Source organism: Hyperolius riggenbachi, chromosome 2, assembly GCF_040937935.1.
Source record: "Hyperolius riggenbachi isolate aHypRig1 chromosome 2, aHypRig1.pri, whole genome shotgun sequence".
Lineage (NCBI taxonomy): Eukaryota > Metazoa > Chordata > Amphibia > Anura > Hyperoliidae > Hyperolius > Hyperolius riggenbachi.
The window spans coordinates 325,524,196-325,542,506 of NC_090647.1; the positions used below are offsets into that span (position 1 = coordinate 325,524,196).

An 18,311-nucleotide genomic window follows, 5' to 3' on the forward strand; every position below is an offset into this window, starting at 1 on the left:
TCTGGTTTCGATTCCCAGCTATGGTATGATCTGGTGTTTGACATTTTTGTAAGATCTGACAAGATTAGCTGCATGCTTGTTTCTGGTGTGATTCACACTACTGCAGCCAAATAGATCAGCAGGGCTGCCAGGCAACTGGTATAGCTTAAAAGGAAATCAATATGGCAGCCTCCATATACCTCTCACTACAGTTCTCCTTTAAGCAACCTAATGGTTCTATTGCGTTGAGCATAAATGTTAAATTTTAGGCAAGCTTCACTTACTACTGTAGTGGTACAGTGCTTAGGGTGACGTGCCCACCACACAGTGAGATCTGGGTTCGATTCCCGGCTATGGTATGATATATACTGGTTTTTAAAATAGTATAATTCCCTGGCAGAAGAGACCCTCCTCCCTCCGGTAGGAGGGAGGAGGGAATAAGTAGCAGGGAGGACGGAGGAGGAGGGAGGCCAATTAAAATCTCCCTAGCAGAGTGTGTAGCAGCTGTCCCATAACTAATTAGTGTAGGCAAACAACTGAGTCAAATGGTATAAAAGGACCTAGCTTGGAGGGAGGGAGGGAGGGAGGGAGGGTGGAGTCTTAAGCAGTGTGTTTCACAATAACATGTCTGCTGACAGTAAAATGGAGGCGAAAAATTTTGCTTTATGGGGCGAATCGAACTTCCGCAAAAGTTCGCCTGATGCAGGCGAACGCGAACCCCCAAAGTTCGCCTGGAACCGTTCGGCCCATCTCTAGTTCCTATACTGCCCTGGCGTTTTAGGGGTCCTAATCCGTGAGGAGTAGTCTAGAAACCAAATGCCTCAAAATGACCTGTGAAATCCTAAAGGTACTCATAGGACGTTGGGCCCCTTAGCGCAGTTAGGGTGCAAAAAAGTGCCACACATGTGGTATCGCCGTACTCTGGAGAAGTAGTATAATGTGTTTTGAGGTGTATTTTTACACATACCCATGCTGGGTGGGAGAAATATCTCTGTAAATGGACAATTGTGTGTAAAAAAATCAAAAAAATGTCATTTACAGAGATATTTCTCCCACCCAGCATGGGTATATGTACAAATACACTCCAAAACACATTATACTACTTCTCCTGAGTACGGCGGTACCACATGTGTGGCACTTTTTTGCACCCTAACTGCGCTAAGGGGCCCAAAGTCCAATGAGTACCTTTAGGATTTCACAGGTCATTTTGAGACATTTGGTTTCAAGACTACTCCTCACGGTTTAGGGCCCCTAAAATGCCAGGGCAGTATAGGAACCCCACAAGTGACCCCATTTTAGAAAGAAGACACCCCAAGGTATTCCGTTAGGAGTATCGTGAGTTCATAGAAGATTTTATTTTTTGTCACAAGTTAGCGGAAATTGATTTTTATTGTTTTTTTTTTCACAAAGTGTCAATTTCCGCTAACTTGTGACAAATAAATCTTCTATGAACTCACCATACTCCTAACAGAATACCTTGTGGTGTTGTCTTTCTAAAATGGGGTCACTTGTGGGGTTCCTATACTGCCCTGGCGTTTTAGGGGTCCTAATCCGTGAGGAGTAGTCTAGAAACCAAATGCCTCAAAATGACCTGTGAAATCCTAACGGTACTCATAGGACGTTGGGCCTCTTAGCGCAGTTAGGGTGCAAAAAAGTGCCACACATGTGGTATCGCTGTACTCAGAAGAAGTAGTATAATGTGTTTTGGGGTGTATTTTTATACATACCCATGCTGGGTGGGAGAAATCTCTGTAAATGGACAATTGTGTGTAAAAAAATCAAAACATTGTCATTTACAGAGATATTTCTCCCACCCAGCATGGGTATGTGTAAAAATACACCCCAAAACACATTATACTACTTCTCCTGAGTACGGCACTACCACATATGTGGCACTTTTTTGCAGCCTAACTGCGCTAAGGGGCCCAAAGTCCAGTGAGCACCTTTAGGCTTTACAGGGGTGCTTACAATTTAGCACCCCCCAAAATGCCAAGACAGTAAACACACCCCAAAAATGACCCCATTTTGGAAAGTAGACACTTCAAGGTATTCAGAGAGGGGCATGGTGAGTCCGTGGCAGATTTCATTTTTTTTTGTCACAAGTTAGCAGAAATGGAAACTTTTTTTTTTGTCTCAAAGTGTAATTTTCCGCTAACTTTTGACAAAAAATAAAATCTTCTATGAACTCACCATGCCTCTCTGTGAATACTTTGGGATGTCTTGTTTCCAAAATGGGGTCATTTGGGGGGTATTTATACTATCCTGGAATTTTAGCACATCAAGAAGCATGACAGGTGCTCAGAAAAGTCAGAGATGCTTCAAAATGGGAAAATTCACTTTTTGCACCATAGTTTGTAAACGCTATAACTTTTACATATTTTACATAAATATACACTGAATGGTTTTGTTTTTTTATCAAAGACATGTAGCACAATAAATTTGGACAAAAATGTATACAGAAATTTTACTTTATTTGACAAATGTTATCACAGAAAGTTAAAAAAGTCTTTTTTTTTTCAAAATACATGTATTTTTTGATGACTATAATAAAAACTAAAAATCGCAGTAGCAATCAAATGGCACCAAAAGAAAGCTGTATTCGTGACAAGAAAAGGAGGGAAAATTCATTTAGATAGTAGGTTGTATGACCGAGCAATAAGCCGTTAAAGCTGCAGTGGTCTGAATGGAAAAAAAGGCTGTGGTCCTTAAAGGGGAACTTCAGCCTAAACAAACATACTGTCATTAAGTTACATTAGTTATGTTAATTAGAATAGATAGGTAATATAATCTCTTACCCACCCCATTTTAAAAGAACATACAAATGATTGTGATTCATGGGGGCTGCCATCTTTTTCATGGAGGCAGCCATATTTTTGGTTGAAAGGAGGTGACAGGGAGCAGGAGACACAGTTCCAACTGTCCTGTGTCCTGATAACCCCTCCCAGCTGCACACACTAGGCTTCAAATGTCAAATTCAAAATGTAAAAAGAAAAAAAATGCACCAAAACAGCAGAAGGAGAACAACAACATCAGAAATCCCATCATGCTTTGCACGGCATTAGGGGAAAAATGCCAGGGCAGTTTTTTTCTGTGCAGCTTAAAATGAGGCTTGTATAAGAGAAAAAAAGTTCTGATGCTGTGAAACAGTTAAAGAAACACCAGGCCTTTCCAGTGCTGCTGAGTCGATTTTTAGTCTGGAGGTTCACTTTAAGGGGCAAAAAGACTGTGGTCCTTAAGTGGTTAAGCTTTGTGTGTATATGTTAATTAGTGTATTTAAATGTGTGTAATGCATTTTTGTTATTAAAACGTTTAAAAATCGTTTTACGGTTATGACCTGTTCCTGAACATACACAATCGTACTTACTCCTCCGAAAACGTTACTTTGTGTTCTAGAGTATCTTGTATGTATAACCTGTATGCTTGAATCGGGCACAGATAGAGAGATCTGGCTCCGATCCCTGCATACAGCTAAGGGTTAACTTAGAGTGTTCACAGTGTGCTAAAATATTTACAGTCATGTGCTGACTCACATGTAGTGGCAAGCTTTTGAATTGTACGTGTGTGGTAAATCCTTTGGAGTCAGAACGCTCCTCTCGGCTAGTCGGTTCGTAGTTTGCAAATCCACATATGGGCATCTATGTGCAAAGCGACAGCGAGACAGAGTTTCTGACTGTCTGATTGACCCGATTAAAGACCGGCCCGGGCAGTCTATGACATCTACTGCAGCACTTTGCAGAGTATATAGTCTGTCCCTCAGAGCTCGAAAAATAATCCCTACCATAGTCATTTGTCATTATCATAGTCCAATGCTGGGAATGCACCATGAGATTTTTTGGCAGACAGATTGTTCGATAGATAATTTCCAACATGTCCGATCTGATTTTCGATAGTTTTTCTGATCGATTTCTCATATAAGTGAATGGAAATCGATTGGAAAAATGATCGGAAAATCGACCGGACAGTAAATCTGAAAAATCTCATTTTGTATTCCCAGCATAAGGCCAATTTTTTCGGGAAGCCAATTAACTTATCTGTTTTTGTGATAAGGGAGTAAACTGGAATCTATGGATGAAACCCAAACAAACACAGGCAAGCTCCATGTAGATTGTGCCCTGGCCCAGATTCAAACTGGGGACCCAGCACTGTATGGCCAACTGTGAAGGGGAGAAAAAAGTGTAAGGCTGTAGACAACACTACAAGCACGTTTTGAGTACTTTTCTGACCATCAGAACTTTCTGAGCATTTTTTAAAAAGCTCCGACTGCATTCAAATTATATAATAACTATAAACAGCAATTTTTTAAAAGCCACGATCGCTGCAATTTTACTGCCATTTTAATGCAAGTCAATGGGATTGTTTTTTAAAACATGCTCTGAAAGCTCTGATGTGTCTACAGCCTCACTTCATGTAAAAACTTTACTACTAAAACTTTTTCAGAAAAATGTCATAAATAGTGTAAACCTTTTTCCACCCCACTAAAATGAGAATTTCTGGCTGTGTCCCAGCTGGACTGAAGAAATTTTGCCTAACTTGTCCTCTGCAGTGAACCTGTTACCTGAATAGAAAAAAAAGTTGAAATCACCTTTGCTTAGATCCAGGCACTCATAAACTTGCATTGAATGTTATCCTTACTCTTTCCAAAGCCAATCCTCATTTCACCTACACAACCTGGCTGGCCGCACAATTTAAGCATAATTCCTGCTAGTTGGTTCACAATGAGCTTTTCAAAGCTGGGTTTTAACCCAGGACTGTGTACAAACTCCTAACAAATATTAGTTGGCCATGCCTTCATGCGGAGGAATTCTCGATACAGTGCAAGCAAGTAGAAAAGTCTGTGCATAGGACAGTGACCAAAAATTAGTGGGGTGCAGGCAGAACGGGAGCGCACATCCAGCATAGGCAAACTTTATTCCCTCTCTGCCTGATTTTTGGAATTCCAGAAACAGGTTGTAGATTTCCTACACCAATGAATGGGTTGCCCCATTGGAACGCACATAGAGGAGGGAAATATGTACCCACATTATACAGTGGTAGAAAACACACAAGGGGAGAGAGCTTGCATACTAAGGGACTAAGGAATGGATTGACTCACTTGCCCGCCCAGTGCAACCCTCCTCAGACTGCATCCTTCATCTTACTTCTCGCTGGCCCCTCTTCTCAGTGAGCCAGCAACATGTTACATGAGCAACAATCAGTTTTAAATAAAGCAAGAGTGAAGAGCGCCTTCACTCCATTTTACACTACATCATTTGCTTAACAGGCAACTTCACGTTTTCAAAGTGTAGATGCCCCTAGACTGTCTATGTTCTCAGCTGTTACTCTTTGAAGTCAGGAAATGTAGCTGATGTATGTGTGCCTGCTGTCTTTTCATGAAAGAACCGTCCTGGGTCTCCACCAATCTGGGCATTCTCATCTGCATTGAGTGTTCTGGCATTCACCGTGACCTAGGAGTGCGCTACTCACGAGTCCAGTCTTTAACTCTTGATTTGTTGAGCACATCAGAATTGGTGGTAGGTGTTCATCTGTTTTCACACAAGCCTATAAGTCTTATTTTCTGTATTAATGTCTCTTACTCATCATACGTACATTTTTGCCTGTGTTTAAAGCTTGCAGTGTCAATCGGAAATACAAAGCTAAATGAAGTGTTTGAATCTGCACTTCCTACACCAAGTCCTAAGCCTACCCCCAGCAGTGACATGTAAGTGCTTCAGTAGCTTCTGTGTCGAGGTATGAAATATGTCTTAAAAGTGTATATTCAGATAAATTGTCAAGTAAGTAATTTAAAGCGGATCCGAGATGAAAAACTAACTATAACAAGTAACTTGTCTATATATCTTATCTAAAGTTTAGATAGTTTACACAGCAAATATAGCTGCAAACAGCTTTAATAGAATATGATTATTTCTTCCTGTGATACAATGACAGCAGCTATGTTGTTTGTAAACATTACACAGAGGCAAGCTTATCTGCATCTTGAGCAAAAAAACCTAATCCCCCCTCCTCCCCTCTGCCTCTGAAATCTCTGGCTAGTAATACCAGGGCAGTTTCTAGGCTAAATTGCACCCAGGGCGAGGGTTTAAAAATTGCGCCCCGCCCCTCACCCCATGGACTCGCAAATCTTTACTCTTTAGGGTCGGGATGGTCACACAGCCACAGGTCACAAGTAGATCTGCCTACTTACTAGTGACCAGCCACTCATCCAGGAGGAAGCAGGGACCAGGAAAACACACAGGCGAAAAGAGCCTGGAAAGCCGACTTCTCCATGGGCGCCATGCAGTACCGCTACAGGACATCAGGCGTCATCATGCGGTGGTGAAGTGATGATGACATGACCTTCTGCCTGCGCCCCCCTTCTTCTACTTGCAGGTCTGTGCCCAGGGCGCCCTGCTCGCACTGCCCAAGAAACGGCCCTGAGTAATACCTCCCCCTCCTCCTGCCCAGACTGAGCTCCCATGAGCCCTTGCTACTGTCTGAAAGTGCCTTGGCTCTCTGAAAACCTGTGGGCGTGGCTTGTTTAGTTTATAGGGAATTAGAGTATTAAAACAAAAACAAAAAAGTATTTGGTTTGAGGAATGCCCTATAAACATTAGGAAAGGAACACAATTATGCAATGAGTAAAAGTTCATCTCGGATCCACTTTAAGTAAGAATTACGCCGAACCTTTTAGGTTTCTGAGGTTATTTGAAACTTTAGCAAATTACACTATTTATTGCAATTGTCCACTGCAGTTTAGAACACCAACATATTTGCATATACAAACTTTCATTAATATCTGTTCCACTAAAAAATTGTAAAATGTAAAATACATGTAAACACATACAAATGAGGAGTATGTTTCTTCCATAGTAAAATGAGCTCTGAATTACTTTTCTCCTATGTTGCTGACACTTGTGGTAGTTAGTAGAAATCTGACAGAATAGACAGGTTTTTGACTAGTCCAACTCTTTAAGAGGGATTCTCAGTATTTCATTTATTCTTAACAAAATCACTCCCTGGAAAGGATCTATACAAAGATGCCGGCCAGCATCACCACCTGTTTACACACTGTTCTGGCAGTTGGACTAAGCAACTGCTTTTCACTAAGTGCTATTGAAAATAAAGGAAAACCCAGAGAATCCCCCATGAGGAGACAGGATATTCCAAAATCTGTCAGTTATGTCAGATTTCTACTACCTACTGTAAGTGACAGCAACGAAGGAAAAAAGTAAATTATAGCTCATCTTACTATGGAAGAAAAGTACTTTTTATGTGTTTTCATGTATTTTACATTTTAAAATGTTTTGCTATAGTGGGCCTTTAAATCATACTTCAGTAAAATGTGATCTGCATCTTTAATTAACAAACACACCTACCACAATAGCCTGCACCACAATTACAGCACTATGCAAAGCAGCTTGGCAGGGTACTGTGCACATTTTTCTGCGTATAGCTGCACCGCCTGGTGAGTTGAGCGACAGATCATGCCTATAGTGAAAATATTAGTAATTTGTCCTCACCAGTGCTTCAGCCAGCACCCATTCTCACACTAACCCTCCCTCCTAATGCCTGACCTAATTGCACCCCTCAAAGTGCCTTCCTAAAATCTAACATTAATCCCCCCCCCCCCCCCCCCCCCCCCGCCACTAACTACTAGCCAATTGGCAAATAGAAATGCTGTAGTCGATTGGCTACTGATTGCTACAATCGGGTGCCAAATGTGCCAATTTATATTATGGTGTAATACATTTTTAAAGAGGTTGGCATCCAAATTAATAGGTGGGGGGGGGGAGGTTGGGTGATGAAGAAGGTGGTGAAACATATACTGTTTTTTTAAATTAAAGACAAATCATCTGGTTTTTTTTTTTTTTTTTACACTAAATCCTGTTTGTCACCCACTGCACATGCTCCTGGCCGCACCCATACACAGTGCTGTCAAACATGACACCTATGGCTATCACACTTTCCAGCTTCCGAATGGCCAGCAATGTATAGGGAAATGTGCATTGAATCCATGTTCAGCTAACTGAAGCACAGCTTTTGGCCTTACGTTGCGTTTGCCTGAAGCTTAGGCAATCGCAGCATCACTTAGTAAATCACCCTCGTAGGCAGGAAAAACCTTTCATTTGAAAGAGACGTGCAGTTTTTCAAGCAGTATTTCCAGTGTAAGGTGATTTATCTTGTGCCATGATCACTATAATAGATTTTGAAAAACACTATATTAAGAAAGGAAATACTTAATACCAGAAAAATGAGAAGAATGTAATGCTCGTCCCTTTCTGACCCTAATTATTGTATTGTCATTTGAGACTAAACAGCAATTATAAGAGAGCCCATTGTGAAAGTTAATTTAATGACATTTGCACCAGCATGACACAAATATGAATAACTTGACTCTCTGCTGAGCACACAGTAAAACACACTGGGGCTAAATTATTCAGATGTGCAAAGGAATTTGGAACAGAAGAAATGCACATTGCCCAGTGTAGCCAATCAGATTTCAGCTGTAAATGAAAGAATGATTCTGATTAGTTGCAGATGGTGGCATCTGTACTTTAGCTACATTTTTTACCCTGTCTTGAAGTTCCAATTCCAAGTGTATTTTTAGTATCATACAAGATATAGCCATGTTGTAATCATACCTTAAGGTATGGTGTTTATTTATTTATTGTATTTATAAAGCGGCAACATATTACGCAGCGCTGACATAAGTGGAATAACATTGCCAATGTACTTTTGCCATTGCAGACTTGATGGACGTTATTTAAAGGGACCCTGAGCAGTGTTTAAAATGAAAAGCTGCACTTACCTGGGGCTTCCTCCAGCCCCCCATAGGCCACGAGGTCACTTGGCGTCCTATGAGTCCCCTCTGCGGCCCCATTAAACTGGTGACTTCAGGCAAAGTCGTGTGCAGCTGCGCATGCAGGGCCTGTCCGCGCACCAGGCTCGATCACGCGCGCATCGCCGTAAGCCTCCTACGCATGCGCGGTTGTCGAAAAACTGAACCGCACATGCACAGGAGGCTTACGGCGACAGGCCGTTGAATAAAGCCACATTTCTACAGTGACTGCATATTTTGTGACCTAGGGCTGTGCTGTATATGGGATCTATACCTTCAGGCTTTGGGCTACTGCATAAGGATGAGGGTAGCTAATCGATTTTGATGAAAACTATACATAGAATAATGATACTGATGTACAAGTAGGAGGTCTGTTGCAAGAGAAAGAGGAGGTCTGTTCCACAAGAAAGAAAAGAGAGCTGCTTATGCAAGAGAGGGTTTTCTGCCTGTGGGGAGGAGGCTGCTTATGCAAGAGTGGGTCTGCTGCCTAAGGGGATGTGGCTGCTTAAGGAAGAGGGGCTCTGCTGCCTGTGGGGAGGAGGCTGCTTATGCAAGAGGAGGGTCTCCTGGCCAAGGGGATGTGGCTTTTTATGGAAGAGGGGCTCTGTTGCCTATAGGGAGGAGGCTGTTAATGCAAGAGGGTGGTCTGCTGCCCAAGGGGATGTGGCTGCTTATGGAAGAGGGGCTCTGCTGCCTGTGGGGAGGAGGCTGCTTATGCAAAAGGAAGGTCTGCTGACCAAGGGGATGTGGCTTTTTATGGAAGAGGGGCTCTGCTGCCTGTGGGGAGTAGGCTGTTAATGCATGCGGGGTCCTGCTGCCCAAGGGAATGTGGCTGCTTATGAAAGAAGCGGTCTTCTGCCTGTGGGGAGTAGGCTACTTATGGAAGAGGGGGTCTGCTGCCTGTGAGGCATAGGCTGCTTATTGAAGAGGGGATCTGCTGCCTGTGGGGAATAGGCTGCTTATGGAAGAGGGGGTCTGCTGCCTATGGTGGGGAGCCTGCTTATGGAAGAGGGGATCTGCTGCCTGTGGGGAATAGGCTGCTTATGGACAAGGGGGTTTGCTTCCTGTGGGGAGCAGGCTGCTTATGGAAGAGGGGGTCTGCTGCCTATGGTGGGGAGCCTGCTTATGGAAGAGGGGATCTGCTGCCTGTAGGGAGGAGGCTGCTTATGGAAGAGGGGATCTGCTGCCTGTAGGGAATAGGCTGCTTAAGGAAGAGGGGGTCTGCTGCCTATGGTGGGGAGCCTGCTTATGGAAGAGGGAATCTGCTGCCTGTGGGGAATAGGCTGCTTATGAAAGAGGGGGTTTGCTGCCTGTGGGGAATAGGCTGCTTATGGAAGAGGAGGTCTGCTGCCTATGGTGGGGAGCCTGCTTATGGAAGAGGGGATCTGCTGCCTGTGGGGAGGAGGCTGCTTATGGAAGAGGGGGTCTGCTGCCTGTGGGGAGGAAGCTGCTTATGGAAGAGGGGGGTTGGTTTCTGTGGGGAGGAGGCTGCTTATGGACGAGGGGGATTGCTTGCTGTGGGGAGGAGGCTGCTTATGGAGGCGGGGGACTGCTGCCTGTGGGCAGGAAGCTGCTTATGGAGGCGGGGGTCTGGAGGAGACTGCTCATGGAGGAGGGAGTGTGCTGCCTGTGGGGAGGAGGCTGCTTTTGGAGGCGGGGGATTGCTGCCTGTGGGCAGGAAGCTGCTTATGGAGGCGGGGGTCTGCTGCCTGTGGGGAGGAGACTGCTCATGGAGGAGGGTGTCTGCTGCCTGTGGGGAGGAGGCTGCTTAAGGAGGAGGGGTTCTGCTTCACATGGGGATTGGGGAAGAGGCTGCTAATAATGTTGGTTGATTTCTATGCAGGAAAGGAGCTTCTGTACTTGGAAGGGTATGGGGGCTGTATACAAAAAGGATTGGAATAGCATAAAGCAGATGGCCAGTGCATAAAGCAGATGGCCAGTGTTTATAAAGTTAAAAATATACAACTGACTGTGCATGGTTTTATTTTTATTTTTTACTTCACTTTTCACTTTTATGGATCATTCAAATAGAATTTTCCACCATACCCAATCTGACATTTTTATGAATTTTCTACAATACTGATTGAGACTTGTGGATCATAAGGAAAGTTTTATGCGCCTTTCATGCGATTTTTAGTACTATCAAAAATGTTATTGAATAATGATAAAATCCTGTATGAAAGCGTTGGAAACGTTGTCAGGCCACCAATTACCTGCTAATAGTGCACTCTATTAGAATCCATGCAGAGATCACTCTGTCTCACTAGGAATGCCAGGAAAGAATACATCATGGCTAAATATGTGGAGCACAAGTTTGTGAACAGAGATAAGAGCGGTAGCCTTCATGGGCTCAAAGAAGCAATTCAGAGACATGACCTGATGGCGCTACTCCAGTGCATGGCGAATGGGATGGATCTAAGCAAGCCACTCAATCAGGTATCTTTCTGTTGTACTGCGATGACAGACAGCTCGCCCTCTGTAACATGTTTCACACATGCTGTACCACTTTCCCCTGCAGGATCTCTGTGAGACACCCCTTCACCTCGCTGTCTCAGTCTGTGAGAGGAACTCCCTCCCACTGGTGGATTTTCTGATCCAGAATGGGTTAGTAGTTCTCCATACTCATGATTAATTGAGAATTGCCTAGAGCACATATATGTATGTTTGCACATATTGAGACTCTGTATTTTACTGGATGGATGACTCTGCTTTCACAGGGGAGCTCTGGAAAAAGTAACGGCAGATGGACTGACAGCTCTGCACTATGGGGTCAGATACAACAAACCAGATTGCATACGACTTCTCCTGAGAGCAAAGGCATCTGTGAATACTGGTAACCACATGTCTCTCACTCCCACCTTATGCCTAGAAGCATCTCTTCTCATCCCCAGCATCAAGCTCTTATTATCTTCTTACCTTTCTTTATCTATACGCTGAGCATTTTATTTCATGAGTAGTATTACAACAGACATCTATTTCGCATGTCTGTTGTCTGATTGCGATAGCTGGGCCTTTGAACTAAACAGCCTTTCTTTGTTTCTTGACTGGAATGGCAGAGACTTATTTTTTTCCTGACATAGCCATGAAATAGTTTAGTTGTTAACCAGTGTAACTAGTTTAAAGCCTCCTTGCTGCTTTTTTTTAATCAGCTTAATCCTTAAACTGTTGTCTGCAAGTGTCTGTGTTTGTGTGTTTGTTATGCTTAGCACACACAATACAATTTTTCAGATTGATGGTCAGAGCGATTATTTCCGACAGGTCCAATCTGATTCCCGATCGTTTTTCTGATTGATTTTGTATAAAAGTGATCAGAAAAACGTTCGGGAATCAAATCAGACCTGTCGGAAATAATTGTTACGACCTTTGATCTAATGGAAAATTGCATCGTGTGAGCTAAGCATTACAGACAGTAGATGTTAGTTACTTAAGCCCCACACCCATGCTAGGGGTTCTTGAGCAAGGCAACCGGTCGAGGCTATCTCTGTTGAGAATCAAAAGTGTGTACAGTTTCCCCGATGCATCGCTGAGAGATGCAGAATGCTAGAGCATTTTGGTTGAACCCATTATCCTACTCCTTACCTTTCCTGCTGGAAGCCGCTCAGTTGTCAGTTCTCATTTTTCATCTTATCTTCGAAAAAACTCCTTTTTAGCATCTTTTTTTAGCATTATTAGAAAGTACTAAAAAAGATAAAAAGTCCCTGGCTACTAGTAGTGACCTTCAATACACTAGGACACTTTGTTTAGAACATAAACGAGGTACCAGTGTTCAATTTGTTTCACCATTACAAGAATATTATTGGTAAATGATGATTTAGTACCTGCTGCCCTTAATATGAAATGACATATGGCTATGTAAAAAGTCAAACTTTGAGTTGTTGGGCACCTGAGGAGGCAGCATTTGTTGGCTGTGAAACGTATATATCTGGGGTTTGGATTAATACACTACAGATTATTAAGTAGCCAATTTCATACCAGTGCAGTACAGTACAGTACTAGATTGTGCCTGGAACTGTATGTTTTGACAAATGTTTCATACTGATTAAAATGTTTTTACTGCTGGATTAACCACTTGCCGACCGCCCACAGCCCATGGGCGGCGGCAAAGTGGACGCCTAAAGGACCGCAATACGCCTTCAGGCGGCGCGTCCTTTAGGCATGCCGGGGGAGCGATCGCGTCATTGATGACGCGCGCTTCCCCCGGCAACTGGCTCCGCCCACCCGCCGTAACATCCCGCCGGCCATACGGAAGCGCCGGCGGGATGTTAACCCCGCGATCGCCGCTACAAAGTGTATAATACACTTTGTAATGTATACAAAGTGTATTATACAGGCTGCCTCCTGCCCTGGTGGTCCCAGTGTCCGAGGGACCACCAGGGCAGGCTGCAGCCACCCTAGTCTGCACCCAAACACACTGATCTGCCCCCCCCCCGCCCACTGATCGCCCACAGCACCCCTCAGACCCCCCCCTGCCCACCCCCCAGACCCCTGTTTGCACCCAATCACCCCCCTAATAACCCATCAATCACTCCCTGTCACTATCTGTCAACGCTATTTTTTTTTTTATCCCCCCCCCTGCCCCCTGCCCCCTCCTGATCACCCCCCCACCCCTCAGATTCTCCCCAGACCCCCCCCCCCTGTGTACTGTATGCATCTATCTTCCCTGATAACCTGTCAATCACCCGTCAATCACCCATCAATCACCCATCAATCACCCCCTGTCACTGCCACCCAACAATCAGCCCCTAACCTGCCCCTTGCGGGCAATCTGATCACCCACCCACACCAATAGATCGCCCGCAGATCCGACATCAGATCACCTCCCAAATCCATTGTTTACATCTATTCTCTCCTCTAAACACCCACTAATTACCCATCAATCACCCATCAATCACCCCCTATCACCACCTGTCACTTTTACCTATCAGATCAGACCCTAATCTGCCCCTTGCGGGCACCCAATCACCCGCCAACACGCTCAGATTGCCCTCTGACCCCCCCTTATCAATTCGCCAGTGCATTAATTACATCTGTTCTTCCCTGTAATAACCCACTGATCACCTGTCAATCACCTGCCAATCACCTATCACCCATCAATCACCCCCTGTCACTGCCACCCATCAATCAGCCCCTAACCTGCCCCTTGCGGGCAATCTGATCACCCACCCACACCATTAGATCGCCCGCAAACCCGCCGTCAGATTACCTCCCAAATGTATTGTTTACATCTGTTATCTTCTCTAAACACCCACTAATTACCCATCAATCACCCATCAATCACCCCCTATCACCACCTGTCACTGTTACCTATCAGATCAGACCCTAAGCTGCCCCTTGCGGGCACCCAATCACCCGCCAACACGCTCAGATTGCCCTCTGACCCCCCCTTATCAATTCGCCAGTGCATTAATTACATCTGTTCTTCCCTGTAATAACCCACTGATCACCTGTCAATCACCTGCCAATCACCTATCACCCATCAATCACCCCCTGTCACTGCCACCCATCAATCAGCCCCTAACCTGCCCCTTGCGGGCAATCTGATCACCCACCCACACCATTAGATCGCCCGCACATCCGACATCAGATCACCACCCAAGCGCAGTGTTTCCATCTATTCTCTCCTCTAAACACTCACTAATTACCCATCAATCACCCCCTATCACCACCTGTCACTGTTACCCATCAGATCAGACCCTAATCTGCCCCTTGCGGGCACCCAATCAACCGCCTACACGCTCAGATTGCCCTCAGACCCCCCCTTATCAATTCGCCAGGGCATTATTTACATCTGTCCTTCCCTGTAATAACCCACTGATCACCTGTCAATCACCCATCAATCACCCCCTGTCACTGCCACCCATCAATCACCCCTGTCACTGCCACCCATCAATCAGCCCCTAACCTGCCCCTTGCGGGCAAACTGATCACCCACCCACACCAATAGATCGCCCGCAGATCCGACATCAGATCACCACCCAAGCGCAGTGTTTCCATCTATTCTCTCCTCTAAACACCCACTAATTACCCATCAATCACCCCCTATCACCACCTGTCACTGTTACCCATCAGATCAGACCCTAATCTGCCCCTTGCGGGCACCCAATCACCCGCCTACACGCTCAGATTGCCCTCAGACCCCCCCTTATCAATTCGCCAGGGCATTATTTACATCTGTCCTTCCCTGTAATAACCCACTGATCACCTGTCAATCACCTATCAATCACCCATCAATCACCCCCTGTCACTGCCACCCATCAATCACCCGCTGTCACTGCCACCCATCAATCAGCCCCTAACCTGCCCCTTGCGGGCAATCTGATCACCCACCCACACCAATAGATCGCCCGCAGATCCGACGTCCGATCACCTCCCAAGTGCAGTGTTCACATCTGTTCTCTACCCTAAACACCCACTAATTACCCATCAATCACCCCCTGTCACTGCTACCTATCAGATTAGACCCCTATCTGCCCCTAGGGCACTCAATCACCCGCCCACACCCTCAGAATGCCCTCAGACCCCAGCCCTGATCACCTCGCCAGTGCATTGCTTGCATCTATTCCCCCCTCTAATCACACCTTGAGACACCCATCAATCACCTCCTGTCACCCCCTAGCACACCTACCCATCAGATCAGGCCCTAATTTGCCCCGTGTGGGCTCCTGATCACTCGGCCAAACCCTCAGATCCCCCTCAGACCCCCTTCCGATCACCTCCCCAGTGCATTGATTGCATCTATTTTCCCCTCTAACCACCCCCTGAGACACCCATCAATCACCTCCTGTCACCCCCCTAGCACTCCTATCCATCAGATCAGGCCCAATACAACCTGTCATCTAAAAGGCCACCCTGCTTATGACCGGTTCCACAAAATTTGCCCCCTCATAGACCACCTGTCATCAAAATTTGCAGATGCTTATACCCCTGAACAGTCATTTTGAGACATTTGGTTTCCAGACTACTCACGGTTTTGGGCCCGTAAAATGCCAGGGCGGTATAGGAACCCCACAAGTGACCCCATTTTAGAAAAAAAGACACCCCAAGGTATTCTGTTAGGTGTATGACGAGTTCATAGAAGATTTTATTTTTTGTCAAAAGTTAGCGGAAATTGATTTTTATTGGGTTTTTTTCACAAAGTGTCATTTTTCACTAACTTGTGACAAAAAATAAAATCTTCTATGAACTCGCCATACACCTAACGGAATACCTTGGGGTGTCTTCTTTCTAAAATGGGGTCACTTGTGGGGTTCCTATACTGCCCTGGCATTTTAGGGGCCCTAAACCGCGAGGAGTAGTCTAGAAAACAAATGCCTCAAAATGACCCGTGAATAGGACGTTGGGCCCCTTAGCGCACCTAGGCTGCAAAAAAGTGTCACACATGTGGTACCGCCGTACTCAGGAAAAGTAGTATAATGTGTTTTGGGGTGTATTTTTACACATACCCATGCTGGGTGGGAGAAATTTCTATGTAAATGGTCAATTGTGTGTAAAACAAATCAAACAATTGTCATTTACAGAGATATTTCTCCCACTTAGCATGGGTATGTGTAAAAATACACCCCAAAACACATTATACTACTTCTCCTGAGTACGGCGGTACCACATGTGTGGCACTTTTTTACACCCTAAGTACGCTAAGGGGCCCAAAGTCCAATGAGTACCTTTAGGATTTCACAGGTCATTTTGCGACATTTGGTTTCAAGACTACTCCTCACGGTTTAGGGACCCTAAAATGCCAGGGCAGTATAGTAACCTCACAAATGACCCCATTCTAGAAAGAAGACACCCAAAGGTATTCCGTTAGGAGTATGGTGAGTTCATAGAAGATTTTATTTTTTGTCAAAAGTTAGCGGAAAATTGATTTTTATTGTTTTTTTCACAAAGTGTCATTTTCCACTAACTTGTGACAAAAAATAAAATCTTCTATGAACTCACCATACTCCTAACGGAATACCTTGGGGTGTCTTCTTTCTAAAATGGGGTCATTTGTGGGGTTCCTATACTGAACTGGCATTTTAGGGGCCCTAAACCGTGAGGAGTAGTCTGGAAATCAAATTTCGCAAAATGACCTGTGAAATCCTAAAGGTACTCATTGGACTTTGGGCCCTTTAGCGCAGTTAGGGTGCAAAAAAGTGCCACACATGTGGTATTGCCATACTCGGGAGAAGTAGTACAATGTGTTTTGGGGTGTATTTTTACACATACCCATGCTGGGTGGGAGAAATACCTCTGTAAATGACAATCTTTTGATTTTTTTACACACAATTGTCCATTTACAGAGTTATTTCTCCCACCCAGCATGGGTATGTGTAAAAATACACCCCAAAACACATTGTACTACTTCTCCCGAGTACGGCGATACCACATGTGTGGCACTTTTTTGCACCCTAACTGCGCTAAAGGGCCCAAAGTCCAATGAGTACCTTTAGGATTTCACAGGTCATTTTGCGGAATTTGATTTCCAGACTACTCCTCACGGTTTAGGGCCCCTAAAATGCCAGGGCAGTATAGGAACCCCACAAATGACCCCATTTTAGAAAGAAGACACCTCAAGGTATTCCGTTAGGAGTATGGTGAGTTCATAGAAGATTTTATTTTTTGTCACAAGTTAGTGGAAAATGACACTTTGTGAAAAAAACAATAAAAATCAATTTTCCGCTAACTTTTGACAAAAAATAAAATCTTCTATGAACTCACCATACTCCTAACGGAATACCTTGGGGTGTCTTCTTTCTAAAATGGGGTCATTTGTGGGGTTCCTATACTGCCCTGGCATTTTAGGGGCCCTAAACCGTGAGGAGTAGTCTGGAAATCAAATTCCGCAAAATGACTTGTGAAATCCTAAAGGTACTCATTGGACTTTGGGCCCTTTAGCGCAGTTAGGGTGCAAAAAAGTGCCACACATGTGGTATCGCCGTACTCGGGAGAAGTAGTACAATGTGTTTTGGGGTGTATTTTTACACATACCCATGCTGCGTGGGAGAAATAACTCTGTAAATGGACAATTGTGTGTAAAAAAAATGAAAAAATTGTCATTTACAGAGATATTTCTCCCACCCAGCATGGGTATGTGTAAAAATACACCCCAAAACACATTCTACTACTTCTCTTGAGTACGGCAATACCACATGTGTGGCACTTTTTTGCAGCCTAACTGCGCTAAGGGGCCCAAAGTCCAATGAGCACCTTTAGGCTTTACAGGGGTGCTTACAAATTAGCACCCCCCAAAATGCGAGGACAGTAAACACACCCCACAAATGACCCCATTTTGGAAAGTAGACACTTCAAGGTATTCAGAGAGGGGCATGGTGAGTCCGTGGCAGATTTCATTTTTTTTGTCGCAAGTTAGAAGAAATGGATTATTTTTGTTTTTCTTTTTTTTTGTCACAAAGTGTCATTTTCCGCTTACTTGTGACAAAAAATAATATCTTCTATGAACTCACTATGCCTCTCAGTGAATACTTTGGGATGTCTTCTTTCCAAAATGGGGTCATTTGGGGGGTATTTATACTATCCT

General features: G+C 44.5%; 1 protein-coding gene across 1 annotated transcript in view; it reads left to right on the forward strand.

Moving 5' to 3' along the window:
- LOC137546608 (arf-GAP with SH3 domain, ANK repeat and PH domain-containing protein 3-like) overlaps positions 1 to 18,311 on the forward strand; it is a 110,558-nt gene that overhangs the window by 76,743 nt on the left and 15,504 nt on the right. The window contains exons 15-19 of the mRNA XM_068269269.1: positions 5,356 to 5,489; positions 5,586 to 5,677; positions 11,062 to 11,230; positions 11,313 to 11,398; positions 11,512 to 11,627. Of these exons, the coding sequence (XP_068125370.1) occupies positions 5,356 to 5,489; positions 5,586 to 5,677; positions 11,062 to 11,230; positions 11,313 to 11,398; positions 11,512 to 11,627 (597 nt within the window). The remainder of the gene's footprint in view (positions 1 to 5,355; positions 5,490 to 5,585; positions 5,678 to 11,061; positions 11,231 to 11,312; positions 11,399 to 11,511; positions 11,628 to 18,311) is intronic.